Source organism: Zootoca vivipara, chromosome 1, assembly GCF_963506605.1.
Source record: "Zootoca vivipara chromosome 1, rZooViv1.1, whole genome shotgun sequence".
NCBI lineage: Eukaryota > Metazoa > Chordata > Lepidosauria > Squamata > Lacertidae > Zootoca > Zootoca vivipara.
In genome coordinates, this window is record NC_083276.1 from 44372732 (window position 1) to 44395519 (window position 22788).

Consider the following 22788-nt stretch of genomic DNA (forward strand, 5'->3'; position numbering starts at 1 on the left):
GGCAAAGCGCCGCCTAAGCAGCTTCTGCCCAGCCTGGCCGGGCGCTTGTTGCTTCACCTCGAGAGCTCTGATAGCGGAGGCGGTTCTCCACTGGAGCCGAGGAAGGAAGGGAGGACCTAACCGATCACGGCGGGGTGGGTAGGCGGCCGCCTTACCCTTCAAGTGGGCCGAGGCGGAAGCGGACGGCTTTCCCAGCCGCAGCAGGGACCGGCGGAAGTTTGCGCTCGTGTGGATGACAGCGAGCTGGTGGAAAATGCTGCGCTTAGCTGCCGGTCTCATGGCGGCCGCCCTCGCTGCCGTGCTGGTGGGCTGGCACAGCCCTTCTTTGGGGCCCGAGCGGTTGCGGCGCCAGCCTCGCTCCTTCTCCTCTGAACCGGCGCCCGGAGCGGAGGCCAACAACCTCTTCTGGATTATTCAGGCGAGTTGAGCCGGGGCTCGTGACCCTTTCATGAACTCCGGGGAGACAGACACGCGGCCTCAGCGCCCCGTGCGAAGGGTGCCCTGCGGGAAAACCGCAGCAGCACTTGGGGTTTAATTCCTAAGGCAAAACATGATCATACCTGTTATATAGATGATAACTATCCAACGGTCGCACTATGTTTTTCACTTATTGTTTTCCTCTTTTCAGAATCGGAGGGGTTAAACTAAGGCACAAATAAACTGGTGTTTTGGATAGGGGGAAAATGCAGGCTGTTGCTGTGAGGCCACTAATGAATGGCAAATAGTTATTCTGATAACTGAGATCAGGAAACTACATTAATGCACAGAGAGGTTAGATTTGCCTTGGCCTGGATATGCTTTGTAATAGGCACAAGGCTTGCCAAGTTCTGATAACTGAGATCAGAAACATTGAAGGGTCTGGCTTGTGGGTTTGTCCACACTTCTGCTTGTCCCATATGGACATAGCCAGGATTTATTTTGGGGGGGGGCAGGCTTTATGTGTGGGGGGAACCGAAATATCTGCAACGCAATTAACCAGTTAGTTAAGTATTTCTATTTATTTACTTGATGTGGGGGGGGGCAGCTGCCCTCCCTGAACCCCCCTGGCTACACCCATTTTGTCCCATGCTTAGAAAACACAGGTCTGAGGCTGAGCAGTTTTCCCTTTGCCCCACCACTATCCCCCAGAAAACCTGTTCTTTAGTGCTGAATCAGAACAAATGGCAATAAGTAGAAAACCTGATTGCCATTTGTTCAGATTCAGTGATAAACTGCAGGTTTCCCCTGGGGACAGCGGCAGGACAAATAGAAGAGTGGAGAAGTGCTATGTTTGCAATATGTATGAAATAGTATGCTGTGTGATAGGTATGTTGCATGGATAGACTTTGCTCTGGTGAGGATATGTCAGGTGAACCTCTTATATGTTCACATGGTGCTAGGACCGCCAGTTTTCCTGGAAATAAAAACTGTAAAAGGCTATTGATAATTTACATAGCAAATTGATATGAATAAAAAATATCCAAAAGTGCTCGTTGTGAAATTAAGCTGTCAATGTTTTAACTCTTGTTCAGTGTAGGCAATATTTGGAACTGTTTCTATACACAATTTCCTAAATATGCTATTCTGTAGGCATTTTGCCAGCCTCCTTTTTTTCCCCCTTGTAGGTATCAGATTTACACATCAGTAAGTTTCTGAGTCCCAAACGAGCCTCTGATTTTGAAAGGTTCTGTGCGGAAACGGTTCCTGTCATTCAACCTGTCCTTACTTTAGCAACAGGTGAGACATCGGCTCCTCATCCCTCACCTCCCACTCTAATTACTTTGTAGAATGCATTATAGTACTTAAGGTTTGGGTTTCTGAGGTCATTAATGTTGGTTGCTGGTCTGGATCTGAAGTAAAATGGTAGCATTGTCATCAGATGTGTGTCTAGGGAAGTGTAAGGGCTGGAATGAATAGTGGAACGGGAGTTGGAACTCCATTATCAGTAACCTAATAAGAGGCTGTTGGATTGGACCAGTGGCCTATCTAGTCCAGCATCCTGTTTTTATAGTGAGCAATCAGGTGCCTATGGGAAAACCACAGGCGGGAAAACCACAGCACTCTTCCCAAATGTGGTTTCCAGCATCTGGTATTTAGAAGCATACTGCCTCAGAAAGTAGAGATAGACAAATTATATTGAGGCTATCATAGCTACTTTCTAACACTTTTTCAAAGCCATTAGGTTGGTGGCCATCACTGCCTCTTTTGAGAGTGGATTGCATAGTATAACTATGCATTGCTTGAAGAAGTACTTTCTTTTGTCTGTCCTGATTCTTCCAACATTGGATGCCCCTGAGAGGGAGAAAAACTTACACCATAATTTTATACAATTCTCTTGCTCACCTTTTCTCCAAACTGAAAAGCCCCAAGTGTTGTAGCCTTTGCTCATTTGGGAATAGCAATTCCTCTGCTCCTCCACCCTCCATTACTTTCCCAGTTCCATCATATGATTGCTTTAATCTTGTAAGAAATCAGCTTCAGTTTGTTTGGGAGCACCAGGTCTTCCCACTTACACTTCTTCTTTTTTTTAACCTCAGAGGCACTTTTATGAGTCAGCAGTCTTTGGAAGTAGTATGTATGGCTGCTTTAGAAAAAGAGACAGGGGAAATGTGCCCCTGTTAATGCTTCTCAACCTGTCAGTGGCTTTCAATACCATTGACCATGGTATCCTCCTAGAGTTAAGGGTAGGTGGCACCACTTTGCAGTGTGGGGTTCCACAGAGTTCAGTTTTATCCCCTAGGCTGTTTAACATCTACATGAAACCACTGAGTGGGATTATCGGGAGTTTTGGAGTAAGTTGTCAGGAATATGCTGATGACACACAGCTCTACTTCTCCTTTACATCTGCTGGTGTGGCCTGGATCAGAGCCAACAAACTGAAGCTCAGTCCAGATAAGACTGAGGCACTGTTAGTGGGTGGTTCCCTAGATTGGAGGGCTGGGAGGTTGCCTGCTCTTGATGGGGTTACACTCCCTCTGAAGGAGCAGGTACGTAGCTTGGGGGTACTTGAGGCCCAGGTGGCCTCAGTAGGGTAGATTGCCTTTCATCAGCCTCGGCTGGTGACCCAGCTGCACCTCTGGACAAGGATAGACTAACTTCTGGTACCTGCTAGGTTAGACTATTTCAAAGTGTTATACATAGGGCTGCCTCTGATGATGGTTTGTAAACTTCAGCTGCTGCAGAATTTGGCAGCCAGGCTGTTCACTGGGGCAAGACAGTTTGAGCACATAACACTGATCCTGGTCTGACTGCCCTGACTGCCAATTAGTTTCCAGGTCCAACTCAAAGTGCTGGTTTTGACCTATAAAGCCTGAAACGGCTCAGGACTCCAATACCTCAAGGACTACCTCTCTCCATATGAACCAATCCAGACCCTGTGATCATCATCTGAGGTCCTTCTTCGTGTGCCGCCTCTATGAGAGGTTAGGAGGATGGCAACACAAGAGAGGGCCTTTTGTGTGGTGGCTCCCCATTTGTGGAATGCTCTCCCCAGAGAGGCTTGCCTGGTGCCTTCATTACATATATTTAGGCACCAGGTGAAAACATTTATGTATAACCAGGCCTTTGGTTGATTAGCATTCTATGTGTTTGTGGGAGAGGGGTTATTGATTTGTTTATGCTTTGTTATGTATTTTTTGTTGTCATATTTTTTTCTTGTGAACCACTCTGTGGTCTCCAGATGAAGGACATTATACAAATTTAATGAATAAAAATAAACATTAAAAATTAAACCAGTGCTTCCTCTGTTGTGACAACTTCTTGGGAACCCCTACAAAGCCACGGCTGGCTCCCTCCCTATGCATATTTAGAAGTATGATCCAGGACTTCCTGTTTTACATCATTATGTTGTTTCATCCTTTGTTTGTTATTCTATTCATATTCTACCCCATCATGTGTGTTTAGGTTAGAACAATTTCATTGGTATCCATTTCTGTCCCTCAACAGTTTTACCAGTGCATGGTTATTCAGAAGAAAATCCTATTAAAATAAATGTGGCTTACTCCCAGATAGGTGGGGTTAGGGTTGCAACCTTAAGCTGGATACTAAGAGGAAACAAAGAGGAGCAAACTGAAAACAATATTGTGTTTTGTTTGCATATAATTATATATGTATAACCTTATCCTGAAAATTGCTTTGGCCAGGCAGCAGGATGATGAAAAAAACAAACATTTGAATAATGAGAATGCAAGGTCAGGATGGATTGTTTCTAAAGGGATGGGTAGCAATGGCACTGCACTTGAAATCTTGGCTAGTAGCTTCCTGTAATTACTGGATAGCATGGGACTTACAGGAAGAGTTCTAGAGATAAAGGTTAATTTCTTGCCATCCTTGCTAACTTCAGAATTATAAAGATTACGTACTAGTGAAAAGACAGCAATTAGGATGGTACTACCTCTGCCATGTGTGGGGTGCCTTAGACTCTTCCCAGAAAGTCCTAATTGTTGCTTTGACTGTCTGCTCTTGGGCTGATGGTCAGTTTTGATCCAACTCCCAAGGTGTCTCCAAGTGCAGCACTTCTTTTCCCCATGGCTGCCAGTAAAGTTAAAAATAAAGTACACACATGGGTATATTTGGGATGGCAACTGATTTCTTTCTGTTCTGCTGGCCCCACTGTCCCTGGGCACTTTCCCTCGTAAACCATTATGTTCAGTTTTTAATTAGAGCCAATTCATTTTTATGTCCTTTAAGTAAAATGGAACCTTTCATTCCCTGGGCAGTGGCGCAAAAGTGACCTGTGATATGCAGGGGGTGTGCCTGCTACTGCAGACACCAGCTCCAGAATATAAAGCTGGATAATTTAGTACATGCACACCTGACTGTGTTCCATATTTCGGCCTCCTTGTTTTGCCATACAGAACTATGTCATTGGGGGACAGTGGTATGTTTAAATTCAGGGAGTGTAACCAGTCAATAATGAACTGAACCATGTCCCCCCCCCACACACACACACTTCCAGGCTACATACCACGACCTTGCGTTGCTGGGTTTCTTCTTCTTCTTCTTCTTCTTCTTCTTCTTCTTCTTCTTCTTCTTCTTCTTCTTCTTCTTCTTCTTCTTCTTCTTCTTCTTCTTCTTCTCTATTACTTACAGCAGTAAAGTCTGCTACAGTAAGTCTCTGAATCTGTGCCTAGATCACCTATTTCATAAGAGTACGTTCGCTTATCTGGGATGTTTTTATATGTTTAATGTTCGGTGTTTCTTTTCTTTCATTAACAGGTGATTTGACTGATGCCAAAACAGAAGACAAACTTGGGTCTGATCAGTTTGAGGTGGAATGGCAAACTTACCAGACAATCTTAAAAAGATCTAAAGTCATGGAAAAAACCAAATGGATAGACATCAAAGGGAATCATGGTAAGAAAGATGTGATACTCTAGAGGTGGGATTCCCATTTATTCTCCATATGTGAAGGATGGTAGGAAGATGCAGGTTACTCATTCTTTTTGCTCCAGGAAGTCTTAATGCAGTAGAAACCTCATCTCAACTGGAGAGTAACCACCAATTTTAGTCCCCGATTTTGTTCTCCTCCATCAGCAGTGGCCTTGAATATGGTCAAACATTGTCTTGAGTGGCAGTTATCAAAAACTTATCAAAGAAGTATTATTCTTTTTTAGAAATAGTGTTTATCATAGTTACCAATCTCAAATACACACACACACACACACACACACACACACACACACACACACACACAGGCAGTAAGACCTGTTTGTTGTCAGTCCTGAAAAAAGTCTTTCTGGAATATTTATCTGGGTCCATTTGTAGACTGTCATCTTTGGCATTGGACAGCCCCCAAGTTCTTCTGCAGTTCTTCAGCCTGTTCTTTCTGAAAAAATAGAATCTGGAACCTAGACAGTGTCAACAGCTCCCAGAGACCCAAAGAGATGGCAATACAAAATGTAATTATAAAATAAATGAAATCAATTAGTTTTTGTTTTTGTTCTATAGCAGTTTAGGCATTATTTAGTGCCCTATTATCTATAATTATTATTCCAAAATAAAGGCTGTCTCAGCATATGCATTGTAGAGCAAATCTTGTTGTCCTGGTCAAACTGGAATTAAAGCTTTGATAGCTCCCTGGATATCCTGCTGCAATCTCAGATTCATACTACACTGGGCTTGTTTTAACCTGGACTTACTTTTTTCACAGTATCTTGCTCAATTCTAAATTTGCCGCTTTCATTGCAGATACATTCAACATTCCAGGTCTGGAGAATGTCCGGAACTACTACAGGTATGTCAGTGTGCCATGATGTCAGAGACTGGCTGGATGCTGAGGAGTGGTGACTGTATTCTGATGAGTGGGAGAAGAGGGATTGGAGACTGACTTGGAAGAAGGGATCAGTGAAGTAGACGAACCTGTAACAGCCAGGAGACCAGAGTCAGAGGCAGGAGAAGCTGCAGGATTGGAGAATGAAGGAACGGGATGCAGGAGGAGGGAGAGAGAGGTCAGGCTGGTGTAGAGTCAAGGGCTTCCACAACTCCTCCTCTTCCTCCTGCCCTCACCTCTCCTGCTCCACTGCCTCCCAGGACCAAAAGAGGATTGAAGAGGGAGGAGCAGAAGGTGAAACACAGGTGGAGCCTGCACCTGCTTGTGCGCAGCTTGGATAGGGGAGATACATAAGCCAAGGTTGGGGGTATCTGCCTCATCAGATGCACTCTCAGAAGTAGCTGAGACACATAGGACTGATGGACATACATTTACTAGCTTGTAAGTTGATTCCTCCCTCTGGACATTCTTGTCTGACAGTGCTGTGACACATACTACATTCAGGAATCCAGAAGGAGAGTCAATTGCATGTGGGACAGAGAGATTCTGTTTAAACAAGGTATATAAGTGTTAGGAAGAATGACTTTATTAAAGTAGCCTAGAAAATAATTATTTAGGAAGTAGTCATCTGTCCCAGTCTTTGGCTTGCCTGTGTTGTTCCTCTTTCCCTGCTGCTGCTGCTGTTAGGATTTCTGTGCGGCTCTATTCCTCTGTTTTTGCCCTTAGATTCTCTCTCTCCTCGCCACTATTTTGTACATTTCTGTGTTAAAAGATGACATAGGTGATGAACTGAGTCAAATGCAGTTTTGTTTCTCCCTCCCTTTTACTGGGCAGTAGTCAACTAAGCTTTACTCAGAGTAGACCCACTGAAAGTAATGAATAGGACTAAGCTAGGTCCATTAATTTCAGTGGGTCTAGGTACTCTGAGTAAAGCTCAGTTGAGCACTAGGCAATGTGTGCATTTATTCCTTTTCACATTTCTCTTTCTTTCAGATTTTTCTGACTACAGTATTCCCATCTCATTTTGGTAGGAAATATTCTGCTTGGAAAAAGGACGGCTCCTTCCATTACATCCACAGCACACCTTTTGGCAAATATTCTTTCATCTGTGTGGATGCAACTCTCAGTCCAGGCCCCAAGAGACCCTACAATTTCTTTGGGATATTGAAAGTGGTAATGTAAAACACCATGTCTTAGCTAGTCTTTCTTCTCTGGTTAATAAAATCCTAAACCTGTGTGTTACACCTGCCTGAAGTCTAAAGTCTGCGGGAAGCCATTAGAGTAGTAGTTCTCAAACTTTCTCCGGCCTGTGTGATTTCATGAACTGAACTCCAGTGCCCTTTACCCTACCCCTATAAAAAGCATTATTCAGAATAGCAGTTTGCATGACCCACTAAGGAAGATAATGACACAATAAAATTCAAAACAGCAACAATTGCACATTTATTTGAAATCCAATTAAAACTATTTAGTTTAGTAATCCAGCCAAATTGATGAACTTGATCCAGTGTTACCATCATTTCAAAATATGATTTGCACTTCTAGTGCCCCCCATGCCTCTTAATGCCCCCGTAAGCAATTCTCTAATTGCTTTAGAGCAATAGAGGAGTAATTGTGTCTTACGACACTGACTGTTACTGTTTTGATTTCTTCCTCTTTTCATCCCCTTGAGATATATATAATATTTATTGAGGTGTCCACTATTTCCCTATATGGCAAGAAGTTCCAGGAGTACAGTGCTTATTTGGATTTCATTTCTTTTGGAAGGAGGGATCAGTGGTGACTTTCAGCGTTTCACAGTATTTGAATTTATTCACAAATATGCAGATTGAGCACAGTGGAGGCAAACTCACCTGGTACCTTATTTATGAACTTTGCAGTTCATAAGCTGAAGATCTTTTTAGTCAACTTGCGTTTGTGTGTTTAAAAGAATAACACCACCTTAAAAATGTGTTTCATTCTATAATATGAACTGGTAGATGTTTTTATTATTTTATTGTTGCTTTTTCTTTGCTAAAAAGGAAAGTTCACATTCAACATTTTAATATCACCTTTTATTTTTGCCATTTTGATTCATAAATTAAATAATATAAGTATCATACTTTATTCTGCAACTGGCTCAGAGAACATATATGGATGGCAAACCTGCAGAAAAATAAAATAAAGAAATACCCTTTTTCTCTTTCTCAAAGCAATCTTCCAACACAGGGGAGAGGAAACTATAACCCACAGGCCTAATTAGTCCTGGCACGGATCCCAATTTGGCCCATAAGGCTGTGTTACCCACAAATGACACCCATCTGCCCTGCCCTTGGCATCATATGTGCTGTGAGGGGTAGCACAGGTATAGACACAGCTACAAATTAAAATTAGCTCCTGGTTGTTTCTTTACAGGTGGTGCTCCCCTCTGGGATCAGCCGTGCTAGGAAACTCCTTGTTGAGAACTCTCAAGGGGGCTTGTTGTTCTCAGTTTGCAGGAAGATTTAATTTCCTCCAAACAGAGCACCTTTCCTTTCCCAAACGGGCTTGATTGGCAGTTACACCAAGCCCCTCTGAAGGTGCAGTGCCTGTGTCAATCAGCATGCATTTAAAACAAGGTTGCAGTAAGTGCTGATTGGGGATATGGGAATTAAGGGTCCAACCCACTGGCTAGATCTAGTTCCCCACCCCTGTTCTAACAGTTGGGGTCCAGTAAGGAAACACCCGCTAACTCAGGCTATTAACATTCCTGGACAAGCGTTGCCTTAAGGCAGGAATAGGGATCTGTTTTTGCCCCATGAGCCACATCCTTATCTAGATCAGGCTTGCAGGCAAAATGTGACAGGTAGATGGGGCCATCCGTCCTATCCATGGCATGGGTGTTGCAGTGGCATTGTGCAAAGTGCTTAGAAGTCATGGCTTCAGACACCTTGCAAGGTGCTGCTAGCAACAGTTAGGAGTTATTTTCCTGTTGTTTGGCAGGGGATTCAATGCAGGTTTGGAAAGCTGGGCTGCTTAAACGGTGCAGGTTTTAACTCCCACTGATGAGTAGAGATTGAATCCTGCTGCTTTGGCTGCCAGTGCAGGATTTAACCCTGTTCACCCCACTCACTGGTGATATCAGCTGATGGACAGAGTGACTTGGGGAAAAGGGACACCATGTACCAAATTGGACCCCTTGGGGGTCAAGACAGAAACCCACAGTGATTTGCGGTAGTAATCTGATAGCAAAACACATATCCATATTAATCTATTGGATCTGGTAATCATAGTTTTCATATATTTTTCCTGTGGTTTTTTTTTTTACATTTCAGCTGCAGACTGGAATGCTCATTGTCAATTATTTCCATTTGCCTGCACAAACTGTTATGTTTAAATCATATTTTTGCTTCATATGAAAAATATTGTGGTGGAAGTCGTTACTAGGCGAGGCATTCTGAGAGTTTCCAGTGGCAGTTCTCCCCACCCCCCATGAAAGTAACAGGCACTAGCATGGGCATAGGTGGGGGAGCAGCTCCCCATCCCCATCAAGTAAAACAATAGAAATACTTAACAAACTGATCAATTACATCAGTTCTGCCCCCTAACAAAGGTCGTGCCCCCACAACAAGAATGCTGGCTATGCCCATGGAGACTAGGAACCTGATCTGGATTGGATCCTGCCATGAGGCAGGTTAGTAGAGGAGCTTTGACCCTTTGATCCTTTCTTACATTGCCAAGAAAGGATCAATATTTTGGTAATGCCAATTGTAGGTGTGGTGGGCCAGATTGGGACCACAGCAGGGAGCAAAGACTTAAGGTATATCCCCAGTACCCTCATGTCTCTGGTCCTCCCTCCTCAATATCAGGTCCCTAGTGCCTATACTATTCTGCTTCCCCACTCCCATTGTTATGTAGAATGTGGCTTACATGATACGCAGGTTTATTTCTTCAAACGTGCATATTGGCATTTTAATGACAAAAAGAACTTTGAGAAATAATTCGGAAATTTCTGCTCACAGTGTCCATGCTGTTTAGAGCAGTTGTTGATAAATGCCTATTGCAGCCCAGCCTGATGAATGATTCAGTCAAAAGCAAGTCCTGCTGAGTTAAATAAGTCTTAACAACCTAGTGTGTGTACCTAGGACTGCAGCCTTAATATCCCCTAAACTTTGCATTACAGTATGTTTAAGACCTGGTAGCCAGCGGAGTGTCTGGGAAAACCCAGCCAGATGGGCGGGGTATAAATAATTTATTATTATTATTATTATTATTATTATTATTATTATTATTATTATTATTACATGCTGCTAAAGCTCTTGTAGTTGCTCTTTCATTTCAGAATAAAATGCAAGAACTGTCTTCACTGGCTGCAGAAAGTCGCGACAGTAACCATTCCATTTGGTTTGGCCATTATCCCACCTCAGCAATCATCTCTACATCTCCAGGAATACGAACGGCAATGCGGTAATATTTCTTTTCCTTTCTGGTGCAAATGTATTAATGTTTTTCAGCTGTTGCTGTTAATTAGCTACAAGTTAGTATTTCTTCCCCAAAATCAACAATAATCATTTATGTTTTTATGTTTCTATTAGGTCTGCCACAGCATATTTGTGTGGGCATTTCCACACGCTGGGTGGTCTGATGCCAACTCTACATACTCGTCATCGTCACGGAACTCTAGAGCTGGAACTGGGAGACTGGAAAGATAACAGGAAGTAAGAAAATTTGTGCTTTGGCCTTTTTTTATAGTACTGTTCTTATAGCAATGTAACATCAGTGCAAATGATTCAGAATGAGGTTCAGAATGAATCTCCCCACTGGGATGGTGGTGATAAAAATGGATGGCGATTCAAATGTGGGTGAAGGAGAACCAGGCATTGTTAGTGCAGGGGTACAGGATAGCAATTCAGGGAGGCCACAGTACCTTCATCTTGTCAGGATTCAAGCTCAGCTTGTTTTTCCTCACCCATCTCACAGTTGCATCCAAGCAATTGTGACAAAAGCAGTACTTTGTGCTTAGACTTGTCACACTATTGTATATTGTTATCACTTTTTTTAAAAAAAGTTGCATGTTTGACAATTCTAGATGAAGTAATTCTGGCTGGTGCAAGGTGTCTACTCAAGGCATCAGCTTTTCATCAAAAATTGATTAAGTGGAACCAGAGGAAATTGGAAAAATCAGTAAAACGTACCACCAGGCAGTATAAATCTATCTGTAAGATGTTATTTGTTAACCAAAAGTGTACTGTTTTGATTGCTGAACATCAGGTACAGGATCCTTGCTTTTGATCACGATCTCTTCAGCTTTGCTGACCTGAAGTTTGAAGAATGGCCTGTGGTTCTTATCACCAATCCCAAATCATTCCTCTATAGTAGTGCTGCTCATGAACCACTGCAGAGAATCCTTCACTCTACCCACATCCGGTAATCTGATGTATCTTTGCTACTTCTAAACTTTTCTTGTGCAAATGTGACAAGTGTGTATGTTGTTAAATGGGTTAACAATCTCTTACATTAACAATAATTTTAAAAAGGAACATCCCGTTCTACAGCAAAGTACAACAGCAACGTCAATCCAGTAATTTCTGCCTCACCCACTATGCCTTGACTGAGAAATCATTTACACCAGGCATCCCCAACCTTCGGCCCTCCAGATGTTTTGGACTACAATTCCCATCATCCCTGACCACTGGTCCTGTTAGCTAGGGATCATGGGAGTTGTGGGCCAAAACATCTGGAGGGCTGCAGGTTGGAGTTGCCTGATTTATACAGTACATGGTAATTTTTATTTTATGCTTACAAGTGCTGTATCTTAACAAGTTCCATGATATACTGGTTTATTTCTTTTACTTAGAATTTTGGCATTCTCTCCTTCTCCTATCAAGTTTGTGAAGGTCAGTGTGGATGGCATTCTTCTGGGCAATGCTGTTCATGTGTCTGGACCTCTCTATGTACTGAAATGGGCCCCTCAAAACTACAGTGAAGGGTTTCATCAGATAGAAGTGACAGTTCAGGTGAGTTCTCTGCTGATGCTTATAAATTTTTCATACATTTTATAGCATTCAAGCTACTGGAAAAAATGTATTTAAGAGCAACCTTTTGCTTGGAAAAGCAAGGTCAATCCCTGTTCATCCACAATTAAAATAAAAAAATTCCTTCAGTAGCACCTTAAAGACCAACTAAGTTTTTATTTTGGTATGAGCTTTCGTGTGCATGCACACTTCTTCAGATACAGTGAAATGGATTGTACAGTGTACAGTGAAATCCATTTCAATGTACAGTGAAATCCATTTCACTGTATCTGAAGAAGTGTGCATGCACACGAAAGCTCATACCAAAATAAAAACTTAGTTGGTCTTTAAGGTGCTACTGAAGGAATTTTTTTATTTTACTTCGATCCAGACCAACACGGCTACCTACCTGTAACCATCCACAATTACTTATTGATTGACACCGGGCAAATTATTATTTCTCCTCCTCATTAAAATGAAAGCAGTAGAAGTACCACAGAGTTGTTCTGGATGACAGAGAGTGAGAATTTATCATGGCTTTTGTGCATTTTATGCTTGCTTTCCCAGTATTTATGACTCTCCCTGGTAGTGTAACCAAAGAAATGTAAGGTGAGGCTATGCAAATAGAAGCAGGGTTATGTCTAATGTTGCAGAGGTTGGAAGTGGATTTTGCCCCCCCCCGCCCCCATTAATGCCTTTGAGTTAGGGCTACTGCTAAGTTTGAAGGACTCCTGGGCACAGCCCAATGATCTTACTAATTATTGGTTAGGGTCAAGAGCTGTTTAGAGTCCTTTTATGCAAGAGGTAATTCTTATAATCTGGACGTGGGGTTTGTTTGTTTGTTTGTTTATAAAATAAATGCAGAACCATAAAATATCAAGGCAGTGTACAATAAAATATGGGGGGGGGCAGGTAAACCCCACCCCACATAATTGATCACAAGACATGACACACACATACCATTTAAATGGCAATGCCATCAACTTGGGGGGGGGGAAAGGACCTTGGCCCATGGGAATTGGCTCCTATGCTCAGGGCCAAACGCAGCACTGCTGATTTATACTGCTTTTGTGGCCGGACCCAGAGGCATTCTGGCTGAGGTAAGATGGTGGCCGCTTAAGCCATGTGGCCCAGCACACCTCTCAGTACCAGTCCTAAAATAATGAGATCCTACCATATTAATAGGTGCCAGTGTTGGCAATGGTGGGCACTCGAGTCCTTGGGCGTTGGTACTTGCTCAATAACGCTGATGTCATCCCTGCTTCAGATAGACTCTTTTTAACTTTCTTCTACAACAGTAAACCATGCCAATCGCCTTATCTGGTGAGAAAATAAAATAACTGCGCTTGGGAATACTTTGCAGTGAAGGTGAAATCTACCCACTGCCTACGACATGGGATGCCCAAACCATCCCTGGTTGTGATCCCAGGTCCCCTGCAATATGGATACCTGCCCTCCCATTCACATGTGCATGTTTACACACACACACTACACCACAGAATGGTGGGCTTTTCACTAGTAAAGATGCTGAGTTGTTTTGCTATTGCACATTTGAAAGTCTTGTTTATTTCTTTGTGTTCTCATATTTAGGATGCCAGTAATAGGAATGCCACTCGGCTTCATACATTTGCTATGAACGAAAACCTCTCCCTCCCATTTCACCTTCTGGCATCTTGGGTGCTTCTTACTGACCTCTATGTATTGGTGAGTATTCCAGACGGGGAAAGAGTGAGTGAGTTGCGTGTGGACAGAAGTTTCTTGAACATACTTTGCCAGCAACTGCAGTTTATGGCAGTTCGCAACAGCTGACAATAGAAAATAAAGATAACAAAATCAGCTAAAACAGTGTAGAAAACAAAAGGTTACAAAATACACGGGGAGTCTTAATGAATCCCAAAGCATTTTGGGTTAGAAAAGTTTTGCATCCTTTCCAGAAGCCTTGTGGCACTACTTTAAAAGAAGAAAAGATTAAAACTCATGGAAAACATCATCATGGTGGATTGTGGGGGCTGTGTTTGGCTTACTAAATATTTTAAAAAATGTATTCTTTTTCAGGTTCGAGTAGTGTTTGTACTAATGGTTGTAGTTCAAATTGCCTTGTTGGTTATTTTCCGGTATCAAGAAAAACCTACACTTAAAAGTAAGAGAAATTCTTTTTCTTGAACACAATTTTGATCCTTCCTTTTTTCTTTTTCTTTAAGTACTTTTAAATTAAACAAATGCACCGGTGTGATTTTCAGATTGATTCTACCCCTGACCCTTTAAAGAATCTAATAACCTCTGTAGGCTGCAAAAGATAGATACTAATGAACAGCTAAATTTTGTTCCACACTTCTCTTGGGTTGGTATTCAAGTTTTACTCAGAGTAGGCCTATTGAAATTAATGTCCCTAACATTCATGTTAATTAATTTCAATGCTTCTATTCTACTCTGTGTAAAACTTAGTTCAATATCACCCTTTGTCCCTAAATACTTCTCAAATGTTAAAAGGTTTAAATCACTTGGGAAGATCCAAATCAAGCTTTGGAAAAGGAGAGACGTTGTGGAAAATAACTCTCATGGAATTCCCAATGTCTTACTGCTATTTGCACAAATTATTGGTTACATGTTTGTTTGTTTTTTTAATAATATTTTATTAATTTTTTGCATAATAAAAAGAACATACATAAGCAAACATAACATATTTTCCACCTACTTCTGTCCACCCTCCAAGAGCCCTCTCCTCCCACAAGAGGATCCCCCGAAAGACGGGCAGTCGACAGTGGTTCATTTTATGATTGAATTTCTCCCCACTCCTCCCTCCCACCCCCAGAGCCCCGCCTGCCACCAAGAGGCTCCAGGTTTGCAGGAGAGACGCAAGTGGGTATCCATCCAACCATCTATCCAATCTTAGTACGCACTCAAAAAAGAGGAGCCAAAAAAGAAAAAAGAAAAAAGAAAAAAAATAGGAAGAAAAAAGAAAAAGATTATTATTAGCTAATCATTTTTCATAAACATTGTTTTTATGTGGGCTTCCCCGATCCCCCCTCTATCTGATTTTCATTTTTGAATCATATTTAACAGTTTTCTTATCATATTCCTCATTCTATTTTTAATCTTTCCAATCTTATATTAATCTGCTATCCATATTCTTTAATAATTCTCTTTTATTCCCATTTCTCACCCCCCTCCTCCCCCGTCCGCCAGAACCCCTCCTGCCACGAGGAATCCCAGAGGACGGAAAGAGGAAGGGAAGAGGATCTTTTTTCAGTTGGATCCCTCCCCCCTCCCCGTCCCCCCCACCCCAGAGGCCCCCCCTGCCACCAGGGGCCCCCAGCCTGGGGACGACCGACAAGAGAGGGAAAGCACCCAACCATCCCAAATCGTCTTGCCAAAACCATTTTTCTAATACTCCCAATTACTATTACATCCTAATTCTACCAAACATACAATCTTGTTCCCTCCCTTACCATAATTTTCTTCCAAGGACCTCCTTATATTTTGAATCTCTTTTTTCTTTTACCTTCCCAATCTTTAATTTATCAATTATTCTCAATTTTCCCTCCCCCTCCCCTGATCACGGCTATTCCCTTCCATTCCAACAAGTGCCAAAATCAGCAATCCAGTTTTCAATCCCTTTTTATCCATCCTAGTAAACAGTATATATTCCATCCTCCTTCAACCCTCCCCTTTCTTGACATGTTTTACAACCCAAATGTCTCTGTCCTCCCCCCAGTATTCCCATCTTGTTTGCACATTGTTTTTCTTGTGGGTTTCCTGCCCCTCAAGCAGCACTTGTTCCACCCCCTCCAAAGGGGGGGGGGTATTCCAGATCTGAATTTGGTCTTTCTCCTCTTGTATATCCAAATCATCCTCGTCTTCTTTGATTGAATTATGGTTCGATTCATATGTCCTATCATCTTCTTTCACTGTTAATTCACTTATGTCCTGTTTCTGTACATCCTAATTTATTTTTTCCATTTGCTGTTGAATCTTATCCATTCTGATTTTTATTTCCCACAAGAGTCCCATGACTTTTCTCTGGAAACCAGGTGCATAGTCCATTGTTGACATTTTTTCCAGCTCTTCAAGGCCAGAGCAGAACTTGAATAACAGGAAGTGGTCACCAATAATAACTATTCCGATTTCAGCCAACTGGATGCATTGAGTCCATTCCAACTATTATTACCTTGCTTTTTATTTCAATCTGGCTACAACAAATCCGATTTAAACAGTCCAATCTCTACTTTCCCTCAGTTCAGCCTTTTATTCGCTTAAAAGTCTCTAAAAATCCATTCCAATATTTCTTTTATCTCCTCCCCATCCGCTTGCTGTTCTGTCCGGGTTGCCGCTTTCGGGAGGGGGGAGGGGCTTCTCTCTTAAATTTCCACTGTTTGCAGGGAAATTATTGGTTACATGTTGGATTCATGCCCTTATAGAGAAGCTAGGACTTTGATCAGCAGGGCCTGGCGATATGCCAGCAATCAGGACTTAGATTTGTAGTTGTTCAGCCCTAGACCCACCAGATTGAATAGTTGTACTGTATAAACTTATTGACCAATGATCCCTTTCCCAGCCTTTCTGTAACTATGTACAAGTTCTGGAAACAGGTTGTAATGGAGATTGGCATTATTGTTGCCAAACAGGTCACCTTGGACACTAAGTTACGTCTTTTAACTGTTTTTGATGGTGCCAATGCTGACCTTACTTCTCAACAAATAATTCTACATCTGTTGGTTGTCACTTGTTTGGTGATCTCTCAAGGCTGGAAGGATGCATCCTGTTACTATCTGGATTTTAAAAGTTATGTTTATTGCCATTTCTCAAAAACTGACTGATAAAATGCTGCCAGGGGCGATGCATCTTAAATCACTCTGAAAAAAGGAGCTCTCCAAATCATTTGTCCATGTATGCCAGGCATCCCCAAACTTCGGCCCGCCAGATGTTTTGGACTACAATTCCCATCTTCCCCGACCATTGGTCCTGTTAGCTAGGGATCATGGGAGTTGTAGGCCAATACATCTGGAGGGCCGCAGTTGGGGGGTGCCTGTTGTATGCTCACAGAAAATAGTATATCTAGCTGAAAGGCAGCACATGGAGATCTGCGTTGATCACTGCAGTGCATCCCTGATTATATCATCATTTTAGGATTATACAATAATAATAATAATAATAATCTTTGAAGGGCCTGACTGAGAGGGGGGGTGGCTGCCTGTGACTATTAAGGTACCTTGCATTTCTGCATTTGGCACTGTGCTAGGTGCATGTTAAAAACATTGAAACTCAGTCTAGATAGCCTTTGTAGTTGAGATGGGCATTGCGTGCTCTTCATAGATGGAATATGGTGTTCAGTGATCCCTTGTATATAGCACTGTAAAAACTTTTCAGTTAGGCTAGCTTTCGATGAACAGGGTTAAGCTGGTTTCAAATATGGTATCACAATAAGTAGAATTCTAATGTTCACATGTTGTTTGGGGGGTGTTATATCTGTGATGTGGGTTTTGGTTTGAAAATGTCAAATGTCTTAAAGACTTCAGGAATACGTTTCCATGCATCTTGGATGAATTTTGGGTGCAATCCACCGGGACGTTTTCTCGCACAACATCCCATTGATTTCAATGAATGAATCTGTCCTTTGATGGTGCTGTAAATATATCACTTTGTAAAAAGTTACTGTATTTCTGTTTTTAAAAGTAGAGGACTTCAAATTAAAAGTTTGTTTCCTTTTTAGGACCTCTGGGCAGAGCAATGCGGGCTTCTTTCTCTCTTCACATCTTGAGCAAAATCAACTTTTTCTATCACTCATTTCTGCTGTTGAGCTTCTATACTCTTCTGGGTAAGATGCAGGCAGGCACAGCGAGTTCATGGACATGCCAATAGAGCTTCTAGCTCAAAATCCTCAACGGGTTGTTTTTTAGAAACAAAAAACCATGCATTTGTATTCTGTAAAATTTATAATGCAACTCTTAACATGGGGCAGAAAACATCTGTAGGGTACCCAAGCTTGCCTGAATAGTGATTACAAAGAACTTGTAAATTTCAGGAGATAATTTGGCTATCTTTTTTTTGTTGTCATGACTTGTTTTAACTGATACTGGGGGGGGGATTCCCCTTAAGACAGTGATTTCAGGGCTAAGTAGGCTAGATTGCAAGTTGATCTTGTCACATTCAGTGTAATGCATTTTTCTTCTCTATAGGGCCCTGGTTTATTGGTGAAATTATAGATGGACATCTGGGCGCCTGCTTTTCATTTGGAGTAATTGTTGATGGCCATTTCTTTGAAGGCAGTACGACCTTCCTTGTTGGAATTATGCAGGTAGGATTCTTAGTAAACTGGTTAACAAATAGCCTCTCGTTAGATGTTTTTTGAAACATCTCATTTGAAAGAAATTGTAGTGAGGGTGGTCAACCTAAATATTTGTTTTGAGGTGGAAATGAGTATGATATGTTGTAAGCAATAAATCTAATAGACTGTAGGGCATTTTATGTGTTATTATAATAGTCGGCCAGAGGATTGGAGAAGATCAGTCTACATCCCAATTCCAAAGAAGGGCAGTGCCAAAGAATGCTCCAACTACCGCACAATTGCGCTCATTTCACACGCTAGCAAGGTTATGCTTAAAATTCTACAAGGCAGGCTTAAGCAGTATGTGGACCGAGAACTCCCAGAAGTGCAAGCTGGATTTCGAAAGGGCAGAGGAACCAGAGACCAAATAGCAAACATGCGCTGGATTATGGAAAAAGCTAGAGAGTTCCAGAGAAACGTCTACTTCTGCTTCATTGACTATGCAAAAGCCTTTGACTGTGTCGACCACAGCAAACTATGGCAAGTTCTTAAAGAAATGGGAGTGCCTGATCACCTCTGTCTCCTGAGAAATCTCTATGTGGGACAAGAAGCTACAGTTAGAACTGGATATGGAACAACTGAGTGGTTCAAAATTGGGAAAGGAGTACGACAAGGTTGTATATTGTCTCCCTGCTTATTTAACTTATATGCAGAATTCATCATGCGAAAGGCTGGACTAGATGAATCCCAAGCCGGAATTAAGATTGCCGGAAGAAATATCAACAACCTCAGATATGCAGATGACACAACCTTGATGGCAGAAAGCGAGGAGGAATTAAAGAACCTTTTAATGAGGGTGAAAGAGGAGAGCACAAAATATGGTCTGAAGCTCAACATCAAAAAAACCAAGATCATGGCCACTGGTCCCATCACCTCCTGGCAAATAGAAGGGGAAGAAATGGAGGCAGTGAGAGATTTCACCTTCTTGGGCTCCTTGATCACTGCAGATGGTGACAGCAGTCACAAAATTAAAAGACGCCTGCTTCTTGGGAGAAAAGCAATGACAAACCTAGACAGCATCTTAAAAAGCAGAGACATCACCTTGCCGACAAAGGTCCGTATAGTTAAAGCTATGGTTTTCCCAGTAGTGATGTATGGAAGTGAGAGCTGGACCATAAAGAAGGCTGATCACCGAAGAATTGATGCATTTGAATTGTGGTGCTGGAGGAGACTCTTGAGAGTCCCATGGACTGCAAGAAGATCAAACCTATCCATTCTTAAGGAAATCAGCCCTGAGTGCTCCCTGGAAGGACAGATCGTGAAGCTGAGGCTCCAATACTTTGGCCACCTCATGAGAAGAGAAGAATCCTTGGAAAAGACCCTGATGTTGGGAAAGATTGAGGGCACTAGGAGAAGGGGACGTCAGAGGACAAGATGGTTGGACAGTGTTCTCGAAGCTACGAACATGAGTTTGACCAAACTGCGGGAGGCAGTGCAAGACAGGAGTGCCTGGCGTGCTATGGTCCATGGGGTCACAAAGAGTCGGACACGACTAAACGACTAAACAACATAATAGTCGGGGTTGTTCCTGGAAACTAATAAGAAGCCAGTGTAGCTTGCAAACATCAAAGTAACATGCTCCATGAATTGGATCCCAGCTAAAGTTTCCAAACGTTTTTTAAGGGCAGCCTCATGTAAAGCACATTGCAGCAATCTATTATTGTTGTCATCATCATCCAGCCTGGATGCAAACTAGGCATGCACAACTGTAGCCCGATCTGCCTTTTCCTGGAAAAGGGAGCATTGTAAGGATACAAGGCAATAATCTCTTAACATGTTTTTCAAAATGTCTTTGCATCCCTTCTTGGTGGAACTGCTGCATTCTGCAGGAAAGCACCCACTCAGCTAACTTGTGAGTGTCTTTGGGCATCAGAGAATTGCACAAAATGCAAGGCAAAATGATGGTGGTATTGTCTAGAGACAACTAAGCAGAGACTGGTATGGTTTCAAATGGGATGGGGGGGCATGTGTTGAGATTCTTGCATTGCAGGGGATTGGACTAGACGGCCCTTGGGGTCCCTTCCAGCTGTATGATTCTATGGACCTATATCTATTTTGTCTTGGCAGGTGGCATTCTTTAACCTACCATTGATGGCATATACAGGTTGGTGTCTATTGCTGCGTTGCCAAGGATACAGCTTTGACTACTATCTGCGTCATGCCAAACAGTGGTCGGCTGTGCCCATCCACCTCGGCATGGCACTTCTGTTTTTGTGGCAGGTCTATTCCTGCTATTTCCTGTTGAAGACATATGGAACTGTGGCTTTCTTCGTTTCTCCACTGAGAATGTGGACTGTGGGCCTAACCCTCTTTCTGGTCTACAGAACCTGGACACTGCAGTCATCTGCGCTGAGAAGCTTTATTGCTGAAATGAAGAATGCACAAAGTTCTTAATAGGCTGCTCTTCAGGCAACTGAAGTACCATTTCACTTGAATTGTTAAGTGGTGAAGCTGTGAACTGCAGGTCTGTATAGATGCTATCTCTGCAGCCTGAACAACTGAATGTGGAGGCTTGGAGCTGCCCCTAATTTATTTCCGAACTGCAGCATAATAGGGTCCTCAGTTACACAAAGCTGTAAAGGGATCCGTAATGTCTTTCCCAGGAGCTGCTTCCTTATTACATTTGTAATTTTGTTTTGAATTGCTGTCACCTTCATGTTGAATGAGGTTTTCAAATGGAATATTGTAGTGGAATACAATTGTTTCTACTTTTCGTTTATATCTGGCGCACGATACCTTTTTAAATAAGGTGCTCTGGAAGCACCTGCTGTTGTGGATTTGGCCATAACAGAACAATCATACTACTTATATACCCATATATTGCATTGTACCACAGTTTAAAGCACTTTTTGTTTTGTTTTTATTTTCTTCACCTTCTGCACTTTTTACTTCCCACTGAATATTTTCAGTGAAATGTATTTTTTAAAATACTGTAGAAAGAAAGAAAAGAAAAAGGAAAGAAAAGAAAGATGTGAGCTAGAGGCTAGAAACAAAGTTTCGGGCTGGGAAGCCTGATAGTCAGAGGGATGTTTGATTTCTGTTTTAATCCAAGTAAGGCCTTCTTGGGCTGTACATGCTGTGATTCCCTCCATCATAGGCTCAGGTTGTAAATAAACCATATATCAGAAAGACACCAAAGTCTCTGCTGTGCCTCATTCCGAAAGGAAACATGAACTCCTTGGGAAACGCCTAGAACGTGCAACAATATCAACGGGATTTCTTCATGCTGCCATAACATTTATTTGGATATTTAGTGACAAAGCTGTATCTAGACACAGCCTGATTCTTTAAGGGCAGCATGTCGCCATCTAGAATAGACTGAACTCCACTTCCCTGAGCAAATGAATCACCTATCCATAGCACCTTGCCCAGCAGAGAAACCGTACGCCTTGCTCCCTTCCTGAGCAATGGCCGCCTGCCCATGACTCCCGAGCCTCCACTGATCCCCTGCCCTCTTACCCTTCCTTTTGACAGATCGGGGGAGGCTCGGGAGCCGCGGACAGGCGGCCCATTGCCCAAAAGGGGTGCAAGGGGTGCAGTTTCTTTGCTGGGCAAGGTGCAAAGCCCTTCTTTCACACTATCTTCCCACCCCGCCAGCTGCATATTACTCTAGGGGAGCAGGGTGTGTGGACCAGGTGAATCTGTACCACCGGGCGTCCCCAGTTCCCCTTCAGCAGTGGTGGCAGCAGTGGCAGTCAGCAGCCCACAGCCAGCCTGGTAGTGCAGTTGGCTCTGGCTAGCTTCAGGAGCTGCTCGCTGCCATGGCGCCTGCCAGTTTTCCCACAGGAAGTCCCCATATGATGTGTCTTGTGAGCAACACATCATATGGGGACTTCCTGCAAGGAAAAATGGCGGGCGCCACAGCAGTGAGCAGCTCCTGAAGCCAGCCCAAGCCAACTGTTTAATGCTAAATACATTCCTTCTGGTAAATGACGTGAGATAGTTGTGAAAATTGTGCCCCAGACTATTTAGACTCGTCTTCCCATGTACTATCTGAAACCAAAGGGATGCATTGATTGCCAGGGTGGCGCTGTGGGTTAAACCACAGAGCCTAGGGCATGCTGATCAGAAGGTCGGCAGTTCGAATCCCCACGACGGGGTGAGCTCCAAGCTCCTGCCAACCTAGCAGTTCGAAAGCACATCAAAGTGCAAGTAGATAAATACAGCGGGAAGGTAAATGGCATTTCCATGTGGTGCTCTGGTTCACCAGAAGTGGATTTGTCATGCTGGCCACATGACCT

At 42.7% G+C, this 22788-nt stretch overlaps 1 protein-coding gene across 3 annotated transcripts; it reads left to right on the forward strand.

The window, feature by feature from the left end:
• Positions 1–71: 71 nt before the first annotated feature.
• TMEM62 (transmembrane protein 62) lies at positions 72–21724 on the forward strand. 3 transcript variants are annotated; one of them, XM_035112550.2, is made up of 14 exons: positions 72–418; positions 1605–1716; positions 5197–5334; positions 6169–6214; positions 7282–7423; positions 10551–10675; positions 10804–10926; positions 11480–11635; positions 12066–12225; positions 13813–13926; positions 14278–14362; positions 17933–18037; positions 18399–18517; positions 20615–21718. In XM_035112550.2, exons 1-14 carry the CDS (start codon positions 233–235, stop codon positions 20939–20941), a joined length of 1938 nt encoding a protein of 645 aa, XP_034968441.2. In that variant the 5' UTR covers positions 72–232; the 3' UTR covers positions 20942–21718. The 3 variants fall into 3 exon arrangements, with proteins under 3 accessions (XP_034968441.2, XP_060130916.1, XP_034968449.2); XM_060274933.1 differs by lacking the exon at positions 17933–18037 and having other exon boundaries at positions 20615–21724; XM_035112558.2 differs by lacking the exons at positions 72–418; positions 1605–1716; positions 5197–5334 and having other exon boundaries at positions 6174–6214; positions 7244–7423; positions 20615–21722.
• Positions 21725–22788: the final 1064 nt, after the last annotated feature.

Excerpts from the sequence above, each read along its gene's own strand:
- TMEM62 (XM_035112550.2), top strand. The coding sequence starts at position 233 with ATGACAGCGAGCTGGTGGAAAATGCTGCGCTTAGCTGCCGGTCTCATG. Across the intron at positions 5,335-6,168 it reads AGACATCAAAGGGAATCATG|ATACATTCAACATTCCAGGT; the intron begins GTAAGAAAGATG and ends CTTTCATTGCAG. Across the intron at positions 18,518-20,614 it reads TCCTTGTTGGAATTATGCAG|GTGGCATTCTTTAACCTACC; the intron begins GTAGGATTCTTA and ends TTGTCTTGGCAG.